The 14,241-nt window shown below is 48.5% G+C and overlaps 1 protein-coding gene across 6 annotated transcripts in view; it reads left to right on the top strand.

The window, feature by feature from the left end:
- Nucleotides 1–12,181: 12,181 nt before the first annotated feature.
- Nucleotides 12,182–14,241, top strand: part of PGPEP1 (pyroglutamyl-peptidase I) — a 37,337-nt gene continuing 35,277 nt past the window's right edge. For 3 of the 6 annotated variants that reach the window (XM_070373324.1, XM_070373327.1, XM_070373326.1), the window contains exon 1: nt 12,182–12,319. In XM_070373324.1, the coding sequence (XP_070229425.1) occupies nt 12,286–12,319 (34 nt within the window). In that variant the 5' untranslated portion in view covers nt 12,182–12,285. The other 3 variants (XM_070373323.1, XM_070373325.1, XM_070373322.1) reach the window with 3 other exon arrangements.

Below are 14,241 nucleotides of genomic sequence, written 5' to 3' on the forward strand. Positions count from 1 at the left end.
CCCTAAACACATGTCCAAGTCCTGACCCCAGTACCAGTGAAAGTGACCTTATTTGAATAAAGAGTCTTTTCAGATGTAATTCAGCTAAGGAGCCTGGGGTCATCTGGGATTTATGTTGGAGCTGGAACCCAGTGACTGATATTCTTCTAAGAAAAGGCAGAGGAAGATTTGAGACACAGACAGAGAAGACAGAGGTGGAGATTGGAGTGATGTGGCCACAAGCCAAGGGATACCTGGAGCCCCCAGAAACAGGGCGTGACAAAGAAGGATTCTTCCCTACAGCCTCTAAAGGGAATGTGGCCCTGTCAACACCTGGATTTCAGACTTCTGGCCTCCAGGAGTGCAAGAGAATAAATGTGTGTTATTTAAGCCAGAGTTTGTGGTCATTTGATATAGCAATCATGAATCTCATACACCGCCTTCATCAAGTAATTCAGATTATGTCACTGTGACAAGTCACACGGAAGTCAGGGATCCCTGATATGGCGAGATGGGAAGGGTGCCTCAGCTCTGTGGCTTTCCTCAAACGCCCATTCTAATCATGACAAAGACACCAGATAGACCCAGACCGGGGGCAGCAGGAAGGACGCCTGGCCTGTCCTCCCCAAGACTTCAAAGGTCACGAGCAACAAGGAAAGCATAAGGAGCCATCCCAGCCAGAGGAAACTGAGGATCTGTGAGGACTTAATAGAACAAGGTTCCCTGGCCAGGGTCCTGGGCCAGAGAGAGGACGTGAATGGAAGAACTGGTGACATCTGAATAAGGCCAGATGGTTGGCTGACAGCAGTGCGCTGGTGTCTATTTCTTAGTTGTACAAACATTAGAACTGATCATGTAAGCTGTTCCTATTTGATGACTATGGGTGAAGACATAGGGAACTCTCTGTGTTGTCTTTGCAACTTTTCTGTAGATCCGAACTTATTCTAGTATAAACAACTTATTTAAAAAGTCACATAGGGGACTTTCCTGGCAGTCTGAGCTCCTAATGCAGGGTACACGGGTTCAATCCCTGGTCTGGGGACTAAGATCCTGCATGTCACAGGGTTGGGGCCAAAAAGACCAAAAAGCAAAAGAAAATTTCAAAATCATATGACCAAAATATGGATGCATTCTAAATGTCAATCAACAGATGAATGGATAGAGACATGATATATTGCATATATAAATAAATAAAATGGATATTCAGTTCAGTTTAGCTCAATTCAGTCGCTCAGTTGTGTCCAACTCTTTGCGATCCCATGAATCATAGCACGCCAGGCCTCCCTGTCCATCACCAACTCCTGGAGTTCACTCAGACTCACGTCCATCGAGTCAGTGATGCCATCCAGCCATCTCATCCTCTATCATCCCTTTCTCCTCCTGCCCCCAATCCCTCCCAGCATCAGAGTCTTTTCCAATGAGTCAACTCTTCGCATGAGGTGGCCAAAGTACTGGAGTTTCAGTTTTAGCACCATTCCTTCCAAAGAAATCCCAGGGCTGATCTCCTTCAGAATGGACTGGTTGGATCTCCTTGCAGTCCAAGGGACTCTCAAGGGTCTTCTCCAACACCACAGTTCAAAAGCATCAATTCTTTGGTGCTCAGCCTTCTTCACAGTCCAACTCTCACATCCATTTATGATGTGAGATGGATATTACTCAGCCATAAAAAGGGCTTCCCTGGTAGCTCAGCTGGTAAAGAATCCACCTGTAATGCAGGAGACCCCAGTTCGATTCCTGGGTCGTGAAGATCTGCTACAGAAAGGAAAAGCTACCCACTCCAGTATTCTTGGGCTTCCCTGGTGGCTCAGCTGTAAAGAATTCACCTGCAATGCGGGAGACCTGGGTTTGATCCCCGGGTTGGGAAGATCCCCTGGAGAAGGAAAAGGCTACTCCCTCCAGTATTCTGGCCTGGAGAATTCCATGGGCTGTATAGTACATGGGGTGGCAAAGATCTGGACACGACTGAGCGACTTTCATTTTCAGCCATGAAAAAGAATGAAATAACGCCATCTGTAGCAACAGGGATGGACCAGATATTATCATATTAAGTGAAGTAAAGCAGATAAAGACAAATATCATATGATATCACTTGTATGTAGAACCAAAAAAAAAAAAAGATACAGATGAGCTTATTTACAAAACAGAAATAGACTATCAGACGTTGAAAACAACTTATGCTTACCAAAGGGGATAGTGGTAGATGGGGGAAGAGAGAAGTTAGAAGTTTGAGATTAACATACACACACTACTACATATAAAACAAGAAAACAACAAGGACCTCCCACATAGCACAGGGAACTATACTCAATATCTTGTAATAACCTGTAATGGAAAAGAATCTGAAAAAGAGTATGTGTCTATGTATAACTGAATCACTTCACTGTATACCTGAAATAAACACACCCATGTTAAATGAACCATACTTCAGTTTAAAAAGGCACCTGGAACATACATGCTACATGTAGGGCAGGTTATGATGTTCAGATGCACTATATGGAGTAACTGTGATGAGGAGTAACTGTGACAAGGAGGAGCTGTTCCACAAGTTCAGGGTCTTTGAGCACAAGCCGCCGGAGCCACCCACTCTCCTTTATGGTGCCTTGCAATAATTGTTACTCTCTCCTTCCCCACAAACCTGTATCAGTAGATTGACTTTACTGTGTGCATGTGAGCGGACCCAAGTTTGGTTCATTAACAAAAGCACCCCTTCCATTTTCTAGCCTGAGACCCCTAAAGGACTCACAGGTATCAAGACCACCTGGAGTACGAGAAGCATTCACCTTTTTAAACGTGCATATCTACCCAACTGTCCCTCTGTCTAATTTGATCAAAATGCCATCCACATCCCTGAACTGGGCCCAGTCTGCCCTTTCACTTCAGTTCAGTCGCTCAGTCGTGTCCGACTCTTTGGGACCCCATGAATCGCAGCACGCCAGGCCTCTCTGTCCATCACCAACTCCCGGAGTTCACTCAGACTCACGTCCATCGAGTCAGTGATGCTATCCAGCCATCTCATCCTCTGTCGTCCCCTTCTCCTCCTGCCCCCAATCCCTCCCAGCATCAGAGTCTTTTCCAATGAGTCAACTCTTCACATGAGGTGGCCAAAGTATTGGAGTTTCAGCTTTAACATCAGACCTTCCAAAGAACACCCAGGACTGATCTCCTTCAGAATGGACTGGTTGGATCTCCTTGCAGTCCAAGTGACTCTCAAGAGTCTTCTCCAACACCACAGTTCAAAAGCATCAATTCTTCGGTGCTCCAGCTTTCTTCACAGTCCATACATGACCACTGGAAAAACCATAGCCTTGACTAGACGGACCTTTGTTGGCAAAGTCATGTCTCTGCTTTTCAATATACTATCTAGGTTGGTCATAACTTTTCTTCTAAGGAGTACACAGAGTCTAAAGAAAGGATCCCCAAGAAGGAGTCATGGGGTCCTTTGGGCTTCCACTCTCTCCCCCCTTCCCCCAAGGCCACACCCAGCAGCAGCTGGCAATGTGAAGAGTCTTGAAGATCCCAGGGGTAGGGTCTGAACCCAGGTCCAGTCCCAACCTCCCCAACCTGGCTCTGTGTGGCCACGTGTCTCTAATCTCCCAGTGTTATCACAGTGGGAGCCCCCAGGAAAACGCAGCTCCCTTCCCAAGCCAACGTCCAGCGTGGTGGATTCTGTTCTACTTAGCACATTTATTGAGCATCTACTGCGTGCTGGGCCCCGTGTACAGCAGTGACCAAGTCACACCCGGTCCCGCCCTCCAGGGCTCACAGTCCAGAGGGAAAGAGCCTGTAGCTGCATAAGCACATGAAGAAGTGTGAAATTACAGTAGTGACACATGTTAAGAGAGATTGGAGGTGGGATCTGGAGGGAGGGCATGTGGAAGACACTGGGTAGGCTGTGGGTTTGTTGACCGACTAAGCAATACACCACGCTCATCTTTCCACATCCAAACACGCAGACCATTCTGTTAAAAAAAAATACTGTATAGTACAGGGTACTATATTCAATATCTCATGATAAATCATAATGGAAGAGAATATGAAAAAAAATGTATATGTATAACTGAATCATTTTGCTGTACAGTAGAGATTAACACAACACTGTCAATCAACTATACTAAAATACATTAAAAAAAATATGTCCCACAAAGACACACTGACCACATTTTTATCTATGCTGCTGCTGCTAAGTCGCTTCAGTCGTGTCCGACTCTGTGCGACCCCACAGATGGCAGCTCACCAGGCTCCTCTGTCCACGGGATTCTTCAGGCAAGGACACTCCTATTGCAGACTTTACCTTCCTTCCCAGGACTCACTGGGGCCTCGGCACTCTTTGATCCTTATTTTACAGATGAGGAAACAGGTTTGGAAGGTGAAAATAACTCATCCAAGAGTGCACAACGTATGAGGAGCCAGGAAGAATTTGAACCCAGGTCAGTTCGCTCTAGCCACTCTACTTCTTGCCCTCCATTCTCTCCCTGAGAAAAATGCATAATAATTTTAAGAGGGACAGTTCTCTTTTTTTAGGAACAATTCTTGGCAAAAGAACTTTTTTTGTTTGTATTGTGACTCTGTGGCATTTGGGATCTTAGTTTCCAGACTAGGGATGGAACCCACACTCCCTACATTGGAAGTGCAGTCTTAAACACTGAACTGGCGGAGAAGTTCCTGAAATGTTTTGCTGTTGTTGTTGTTTTTATTTTTTAACAACTCTGGGAAATAATATGTGGTTCCTGAATCTATTGGGCTTTCCAGGTGGTGCGAGTGGTAAAAAACCCACCTGCCAATGAAGGAGACATAAGAGATGTGGGTTTGACCCCTGTGTTGGTAAGATCCGCTGGAGTAGAAAATGGCAACCCACTCCAGTATTCTGTCTTGGAGAATCCCATGGAGAGAGGAGCCTGGCAGGCTACAGTCCATGAGGTCACAATGAGTCAGACACAACTGAGTGACTACTGTTTTGGGGCTTCCCTGGTGGCTCAGAAGGTAAAGAATCTGCCTGCGATGTGGGAGATTTGAGTTTGATCTCTTGGTCAGGAAGGTCCACTGGAGAAGGGAATGGCACCCCACTCCAGTATTCTTACTTGGAGAATTCCATGGACAGAGGAGCCTGGTGGGCTACAGTCCATGGGGTCGCCAAGAGTCGGACATGACTGAGTGACTCCACTTAAAAGGGAATGACACATGCTACAGTTTGGATGAGACTTGAGACATGATGCTAAGTGAAATAAGCCAGGCACAGAAGGACAAATACTGTATGATTCTGCTCTTATGAGTTTCCTAGAAGTAGTCAAACTCATGAAGAAAGTAGAATGGTAGGTGCCAGGCACTGGAGGAGGGGAGAATGGGGAGCTGTTGCTTTTTCATGGATACAGTTTCAGTTTTGCAAGATGGAAAGAGCTCTGGGCCTATCCTGGTGTGCAGTGGGTAAGAATCTGCCTGCCAATGCAGAGGACACAGGTTCAGTCCCTGGGAAGATTTCACATGCTGCGAGCAACGAAGCCCGTGCGCCACAGCTGCTCAGTCCGTGCGCTGCATGCAGCTACTGAAGCCCACGTGCCCAGAGCCCACGTACCACAACAAACAGTAGTCCCACTTGCTGCAACCAGAGAAAGCCCAAGCAAAGCGACGAAGACTCAGCGCAGCCAAAAATATAAGAGTTCTGAAGACTGGTTGCACAACAATGTGAAGAATGTTCTTTTAAGCATCGCTGAAATGTACACTTGAAAATGGTCGATTTTATGTGTGTTTTACCACACACACACACACACACACACAATCTAGGACTTCCCTGGTGGGCCAGTGGTTAAGACTCCACACTTCCATTGCAGGGGGCATGAGTTCAGTCCCTGGTCAGGGAACTAAGATCCATGTGGCCATGCCACAAATATGCCATGTGGCATGGCCAAAAAAAAAAAAAAAAAAAAATCTAGCGGTGTTTTTCAAAGAAGAGAGTGTCCATATCATCTTTATTTCTGAGTAGTACAATTCAGTTCAGTTGCTCTGTGACCCTGTGAACTGTGGCATGCCAGGCTTCCCTGTCCATCACTAACTCCCAGACCTTGCTGAAACTCAGGTCCATCGAGTCAGTGACACCAGTGGGAGAAATGTGGTGTCTCCCTCCCCCACCACTTTCGCCCCCACACCTTGGCTCCCTCCCCAAAGGCCCAACTGCCATCAGTTTCCTACTCTTTCTTCCTCAGATATTTTCTGCATTTGCAAACAAATCTTTTCTTTCTCTGACATTTGTATTTCAACCCAATAATGCTCCCACACTTAAAAAAAAAATCATTATGACAGAATACAGTTCAGTTCAGTTCAGTTCAGTCGCTCAGTCATGTCCGACTCTTTGCGACCCCATGAATCGCAGCACGCCAGGCCTCCCTGTCCATCACCAACTCCCGGAGTTCACCCAGACCCACATCCATTGAGTCAGTGATGCCATCCAGCCATCTCATCCTCTGTCATCCCCTTCTCCTCCTGCCCCCAATCCCTCCCAGCATCAGAGTCTTTTCCAATGAGTCAACTCTTCACATGAGGTGGCCAAAGTACTGGAGTTTCAGCTTTAGCATCATTCCCTCCAAAGAAATCCCAGGGTTGATCTTCAGAATGGACTGGTTGGATCTCCTTGCAGTCCAAGGGACTCTCAAGGGTCTTCTCCAACACAGCAGTTCAAAAGCATCAATTCTTTGGCGCTCAGCCTTCTTCACAGTCCAACCCTCACATCCATGCATGACCATAGGAAAAACCACAGCCTTGACTAGACGAACCTTTGTTGGCAAAGTAATGTCTCTGCTTTTGAATATGCTATCTAGGTTGGTCATAACTTTCCTTCCAAGGAGTAAGCGTCTTTTCATTTCATGGCTGCAGTCACCATCTGCAGTGATTTTGGAGCCCCAAAAAATAAAGTCTGGCATGGTTTCCACTGTTTCCCCATCTATTTCCCATGAAGTGATGGGACCAGATACCATGATCTTCGTTTTCTGAATGTTGAACTTTAAGTTTTTCACTCTCCACTTTCACTTTCACCAAGAGGCTTTTGAGTTCCTCTTCACTTTCTGCCATAAGGGTGGTGTCATCTGCATATCTGAGGTTATTGATATTTCTCCTGGCAATCTTGATTCCAGCTTGTGCTTCTTCCAGCCCAGCATTTCTCATGATGTACTCTGCATAGAAGTTAAATAAGCAGGGTGACAATATACAGCCTTGACGAACTCCTTTTCCTATTTGGAACCAGTCTGTTGTTCCATGTCCAGTTCTAACTCTTGCTTCCTGACCTGCATACAGATTTCTCAAGAGGCAGCTCAGGTGGTCTGGTATTCCCATCTCTTGAAGAATTTTCCACAGTTTATTGTGATCCACAAAGTCAAAGGCTTTGGCAGAGTCAATAAAGCAGAAATAGATGTTTTTCTGGAACTCTCTTGCTTTGTCCATGATCCAGTGGATGTTGGCAATTTGATCTCTGGTTCCTCTGCCTTTTCTAAAACCAGCTTGGACATCAGGAAGTTCACGGTTCACGTATTGCTGAAGCCTAGCTTGGAGAATTTTGAGCATTACTTTACTAGCAGGTGAGATGAGTGCAATTGTGCGGTAGTTTGAGCATTCTTTGGCATTGCCTTTCTTTGGGATTGGAATGAAAACTGACTTTTCCAGTCCTGTGGCCACTGCTGAGTTTTCCAGATTTGCTGGCATATTGAATGCAGCACTTTCACAGCATCATCTTTCAGGATTTGGAATAGCTCAACTGGAATTCCATCACCTCCACTAGCTTTGTTCATAGTGATGCTTTCTAAGGCCCACTTGACTTCACATTCCAGGATGTCTGGTTCTAGGTGAGTGATCATACCATCGTGATTATCTGGGTCATGAAGATCTTTTTTGTATAGTTCTTCTGTGTATTCTTGCCATCTCTTCTAAATATCTTCTGCTTCTGTTAGGTCCATACCATTTCTGTCCTTTATTGAGCCCATCTTTGCATGAAATGTTCCCTTGGTATCTCTAATTTTCTTGAAGAGATCTCTAGTCTTTCCCATTCTGTTTTTTTTTTTTTTTGAAGCTAAGAAAGAATGTTTTATTTTATAAACAGCAAACATTTATTTTTCACAGTCCTAGAAGCAGGTTTATCCAACATCAAGGCACCAGCAGATTTGGTGTCTCCTGAAGTCCACTCCCTGGATCTTAAATGCCAACTTTTCACTATGTCCTCACTTGGCAGAAGGGGCAGAGTATCTCTCTGGACCCTCTTAAATAAGGCGCTAATCACATTCGTGAGGTCTCCACCCTTATGACCTAGGCCCTTCCCATACACTCCACCTTCTAATACCAGTGAAGTGAAGTGAAGTTGCTCAGTCGTGTCCGACTCTGTGCGACCCCATGAACTGTAGCCTCTCAGGCTCTTCCGTCTATGGGATTTTCCAGGCAAGAGTGCTGGAGTGGATTGCCATTTCCTTCTCCATCCCATTCTGTTGTTTTCCTCTATTTCTTTGCATTGATCGCTGAAGAAGGCTTTCTTATCTCTTCTTGCTATTCTTTGGAACTCTGCATTCAGATGCTTATATCTTTCCTTTTCTCCTTTGCTTTTCTCTTCTCTTCTTTCCACAGCTATTTGTAAGGCCTCCCCAGACAGCCATTTTGCTTTTTTGCATTTCTTTTCCCTGGGGATGGTCTTGATCCCTGTCTCCTGTACAATGTCACAAACCTCATTCCATAGTTCATCAGGCACTCTATCTATCAGATCTAGGCCCTTAAATCTATTTCTCACTTCCACTGTATAATCATAAGGGATTTGATTTAGGTCATACCTGAATGGTCTAGTGGTTTTCCCTACTTTCTTCAATTTCAGTCTGAATTTGGCAATAAGGAGTTCATGATCTGAGCCACAGTCAGCTCCTGGTCTTGTTTTTGCTGACTGGATAGAGCTTCTCCATCTTTGGCTGCAAAGAATATAATCAATCTGATTTCGGCGTTGACCATCTGATGATGTCCATGTATAGAGTCTTCTCTTGTGTTGTTGGAAGAGGGTGTTTGTTATGACCAGTGTGTTCTCTTGGCAAAACTCTATTGACTCTATTGTTATGACAGAATACATGTAACACTTCACATGTCAACCATGTTAAAGTGTCTCATCCACTGGTATCAAAGACATTCACCATGCTGCACGAGCGTCGCCTCTTATCTGGTTTCAGAATGCTTTCATCACCCTCAGGAGAAACCCTGTCCCCATTAGCAGTCACATCCTATCCCCCTCCCCTAGCTCCTGACAACTACTAATCCACTGTCTGCCTCCACGGATTTGCCGGTTCCGGACATTTTGTATACTTAGAATGATACGCTACGTGGCCTTTCCTGTCTGACTTCTTTTACTCACATGATATTTTCAAGGTTCCTCCAGGTAGTACCATGTGTCCATGCTTCATTTACTGTTAAGCAGTATTCCACTGTTGGGAATGATGGAAAGTAAACAGTTTTGTTTTTTTTTTTAATCTGCTAATGAGCATTTGTTTTCTCTTCTCCCTTTTGGTGATCCTGAATTGTACTGCCATGAACATATTCAAAAACTTTCACAGTATTTGGACACTTATTTGTAATTATTTTGGGAGCATCCCTAGGAGTAGAATTGCCGGGGGCTTCAGTAACTATGTTTAGCCTCTTACTGCTAAGTCACTTCAGTCATGTCCGACTCTGTGCGACCGCAGAGACGGCAGCCCACCAGGCTCCCCCGTCCCTGGGATTCTCCAGGCAAGAGCACAGGAAGAACTGCCAAACTTTTCCACAGTAGCTATGACTTTGCAGGAGTGGCTTTCCAATGTAACAATATATGTATTTATATATATATATTTTTTTAAATAAAAAGCTCTTTATCCCACCCCTTCCCTTTACCTAGGGGTGTCACAGGCACTGTGCTGCTGGTTACACTGTTGCCAAGCCAGACTGTGAACTCACAATTTGGCTCTTCCAGCCAACTTTCTTTCACCCTGCATGTCCCTCTCTAAGGACTCAGTTATTCCTGATCCTAGTCCCAACCCCTTCCATGTGTGACTTGGGACAAGTGACTGAGCGGCTCTAGGTTCCTTTTCCTCACTCGCAAAATGGGATAAGAACAGTTCCTCCCTCCAGGGGGTTGTGATATTAAAAACAAACACACACACACTAGGGGCTTCCCTGGTGGTCCAGTGGCCAAGACCCTGCATTCCCAACGCTGGGGGGCCTGCGTTTGATCCCTGGTCAGGGAACTAGATCCCACATGCTGCGACTAAGTTTTTGAATGCCATAGCTAAAAATCCTGAATGCCACAACGAAGATCCTGAGTGCCGCAACTAAAACCTGGCACAGCCAAATAATTTTTTTTAAAGACCTTAAAAAGAAAAAAAGAATACTAGTGATATGCTTAAACGGGGACTGCATCCAGTGACCACGAACTTTTATCCCCACTCGTGCCAGTAGCGCGTGACTCAGTTTCTCTGATCACCATTCACTCTGGGTGTTAACAGTTTCCCTTTATTTCCCCAGTGCAATGGGGGGAAAATGACACCCACTGTGGTTTCTCTCTTTCCAAAGCCCCGGCTTCTAGCAATGCATGCACTCCATCCCAGACACTTATTACATGTTTGAATGATAAAATCTGATTCTTGGTTAAGATTTTAGTTCTGTTCTCTTCTTCCCATTGGCTGAGGTCTCACTCCCAAGCCAGCCCAGGCAAGATCTCAGATTTTCTGAATTCTACCTGAAGCTGCCAGAGACCAAAATAGCCACTAAGTATGTGATCTCAGGCTTGAGCTTACAAACAAGGCTTCGGGCAGTTCAGAGAATGTTGCATTGGGTATTCTGAGGCCTGGTTTCAGAGACAGACGGTCCTTGGTCAGCACCCTGCTTAATCCAGGCCAAGGCTGCTTGGAATGAGAGGTCAGTGACCCAACTCCAAGGTCCAGCCCTGTTTCTAAGGATGTGGCCAGAAACTCAGCGTTATTTTTCTGGCTATCTTGGGAGGAATTCTGACCTCTGATGAACGTGGACTGGGGACCTACTGTGTGCCAGGCACAAGGCTCTAATGCCCCTGCTCTGGAATTTAGGGCAGGAAGTGGGAAATAAACCAGAACAGCCGTGCCTCTAAAGGGATGATTTCTGAATGTGATTGCTGCTCTGAAGAGAGTGGAACAAGGAAATGAGATGGACCTAGCAGGGTGGTCGTGAAGTGGGGTAGGGATTTCAGCCGAGGTGAGGCGGACACCTAGGGGGAGTTTATGTTCCAGCTGAGTTCTGAAGGAGAAGCATTTGGTTTCGCAGGAATCTTCAGAACACGTTCCAGGCAGAGGGAGCATCAAGTTGCAAAGGCCCTGAGGTTGGGCGCTTGGAGGACTGCTGGGGTTAGAGCAGCTGTGTATTGGAGAAACAAGCAGGGGAAGGCCTGGTCTCTGGGGCCACATCAGCCTCCGTCTCAACGTGCTGCTGCTGCTGCTAAGTCGCTTCAGTCGTGTCCGACTCTGTGCGACCCCGCAGACGGCAGCCCACCAGGCTCCCCTGTCCCTGGGATTCTCCAGGCAAGAACACTGGAGTGGGTTGCCATTTCCTTCTCCAATGTGTGAAAGTGAAAAGTGAAAGTGAAGTCGCTCAGTCGTGTCCGACTCTTAGCGACCCCATGGACTTCAGCCTACCAGGCTCCTCGGTCAATGGGATTTTCCAGGCAAGAGTACTGGAGTGGGGTGCCATTGCCTTCTCCGTTTCTCAACGTAGGCGCCTGCTTTAAGCACCACCCAGTTGTGCCATGTTTTCACTTTATTTCGTTCCCCTCCTCAAACTCCTGGCCTGAATGCCGCATCTGTGGCCCCAGGAGGCTTTAGGTGAGTGGCTTTCCGAACTATGCTTCAGTTTTTCTCTGTCAAAGGGACGGAGAAAAAGAGCCTTACTCACAGGGAGATGGGAGGGGGGTTCCGATATAATTCACAGAAAGCGATCAGTGAACATTTGTGTACTAAATGACCAGCTCGTCCCCAAGGCATGACTCAGTGAGTTCGAGAGGCCACAGCCTGCGAGACGAACCGTCCGAATTCTGCAGGTGGGGAAACAGGTTGGGGACCTGGAGCAGCCACGCACTTCTCAGCGGAGAGTTATGGACGCGGCGCGCACGCTGCGTCTCGGGCCCGGGCACGCGCACGACCGGCGGCCCGGACGGGGGCGGGGCCTGGCGGGGGCGGGGCGGGCTCGGGGGCGGGGCCGAGCTCGGGGTTAGGGTTAGGGGTGGCGCGGGTCCGAGCGGCGGCAGCTGACTCGCCAGCGCCGACCGGGAACCGGTCAGAGGCACAGCCTGAGCCCGCCATGGAGCAGCCCAGGAAGGCGGTGGTGGTGACGGGTACGAGGGCATCGCGCGGATGGCGGCCGCGGCGGCGGCGGCCCGGGGCAGGGTTGGGTGGGGCGGCTCGGGAGGCGACGAGGCGCGTCGCGGGGAGGGACGCGGCGGCCCGGGTGGAGTGGGTGCTAGAAGTCGCCTCAGGTTTGGAAGGTGTCATCGCCCGCGGCAGCCCAGCGCAGTCCGCGCGAAACGGAGAACGTGGAGAAGGGGGCACCCCTGTGGTCCCACTGTCAGGGGTCGGGGCAGCCAAGGACGTGGGGGGGTCCTGGCAAACGCCCCGCACGGAGCAGGCCCCTGGGCGTCCTTCCTTTCCCCGTTGGGGACAGTGACCCTTCGGACACCTGTTTGTTGTGTCTGCCCTCCCGAGGTCGGGTTTGTCACCACCCCCGGTCCCAGGGGACAAAGGCCGAGTTGCGGGCAGGAAGTGCCCCGGTGACAAATGAACGTCTTGCCAGACACTGCTCCCCGAACCCTGCCCTAATGAGGGGCTGCTCCCCCGAGGCAGGGGCAGGCGGAGTTGGGGAGACCTCGGGTGCCGGCAGTTCTTCCGGTTGTTTCAGGGACTGTCTTGATCAAAATCTTTCCTGCCTGTGGATAAGCCTGCTCCCCCTTCCCCCCGACCCACTCTTCTGTCACCAACTCCCCGAAACTAACTACGCCTCCCCCTCCGAGAGACTCCGCCTCGGAGCCTCGTGGGCGTCAACTTCCGCCGGGCCTCTGCGGGGGGGTGGGGGTGGGGGACCGTCATGAGGGGTGAGTGAGAAATCTGGCCACGATTCAAACAGGTGGTGTGTGGCCCAGGAAGGTCCGGGCTGGTCCTGGAATTCCTAGGAAGATGGAAGAAGCCACTTACCTGGCAGGTGTGTTGCCAGAGGGTCACTTTCCCTTGCAGCCCTCCTGTGTCTGCTTGTTTATTACTTTAGGGCTGACTCTGGCGGCGGCCCTGGGAGGGACATTTTTCTGGCCTGAGGTTATTACATCTTTACCGTCTCATTTTGTAGAAGGAGAAACCGAGGGTCACAGAGGTGCCCTTGTTTGTCAGTGGCTGAGCTGGGACCCATATTTGGTCCATGCAGGAGGAGGAAAGGGGTAGAGAGATTCTGACCCTACTTGGGGGCCCCCTGCTATTCCAGGGCACAGTATTCCTCCCAGGGCCATGATACCACCAGGGGCACTTGGCCCAGCTGGAGTGACCCATGACTCGTGATCAAGGACAGCCTCTCTTCAAGAGATTTATGTTTTAGATAGTGTGTGTGGGTTGGTCAGAAGAGGCAGGCCACAGACTCTGCTGGGCCTGGGTTTGAATCCGTGCTCTTGTGTCTTCTCACTGTGTGACCTTGGACAGCTGATTTCACCTCTCTGTGCTTCAGTCAGGAAACACCCTTGCCTGAAAGGGAGGCACAGGGGGGCTGAAGGCCACAGGGCATGCAGAGCACCTGGCACCTCCTCAGGTACAGTCTGGTTTGTAAATGAATGGGGAGGAGGATGATGGGATGGTGCCTGGACAGCCTGACCTGGGAGATACCTATGTACATTCCTTAAGGGCCATTCCTTATCAGACCGTGAATCACGGAGCACCTCCAGCCCTGTAATTCCAGGGTCCAGGAATGGTGCACAAAGACAGTGATGGAATAATTATATTTGGGGATCAAGGATAGGGGAAGAAACTGAGAGAGGAACAAAGTCAGCCTTTTCTGGAGCAAAAAGGGGGCACTGGCCCCTTGCTGGCACAAGATCAGGTGAGAGTGAGAACAAGATAGGATTCACAACTTCAGTTAAGAACAGTTATGTGGCAGGGCTCTCTGAAGGGACCACTGGGTGTACCCCAGAACTTGGACCAGGCCCCTGACATTGTCCCCGGGGATGGCTACTCCTGAAGCTCCGTGCTCCATTCTTGTGGATACACACAGCCGCCTGGCCCT

Source organism: Bos mutus, chromosome 7 (assembly GCF_027580195.1).
Source record: "Bos mutus isolate GX-2022 chromosome 7, NWIPB_WYAK_1.1, whole genome shotgun sequence".
NCBI classification, from domain to species: domain Eukaryota; kingdom Metazoa; phylum Chordata; class Mammalia; order Artiodactyla; family Bovidae; genus Bos; species Bos mutus.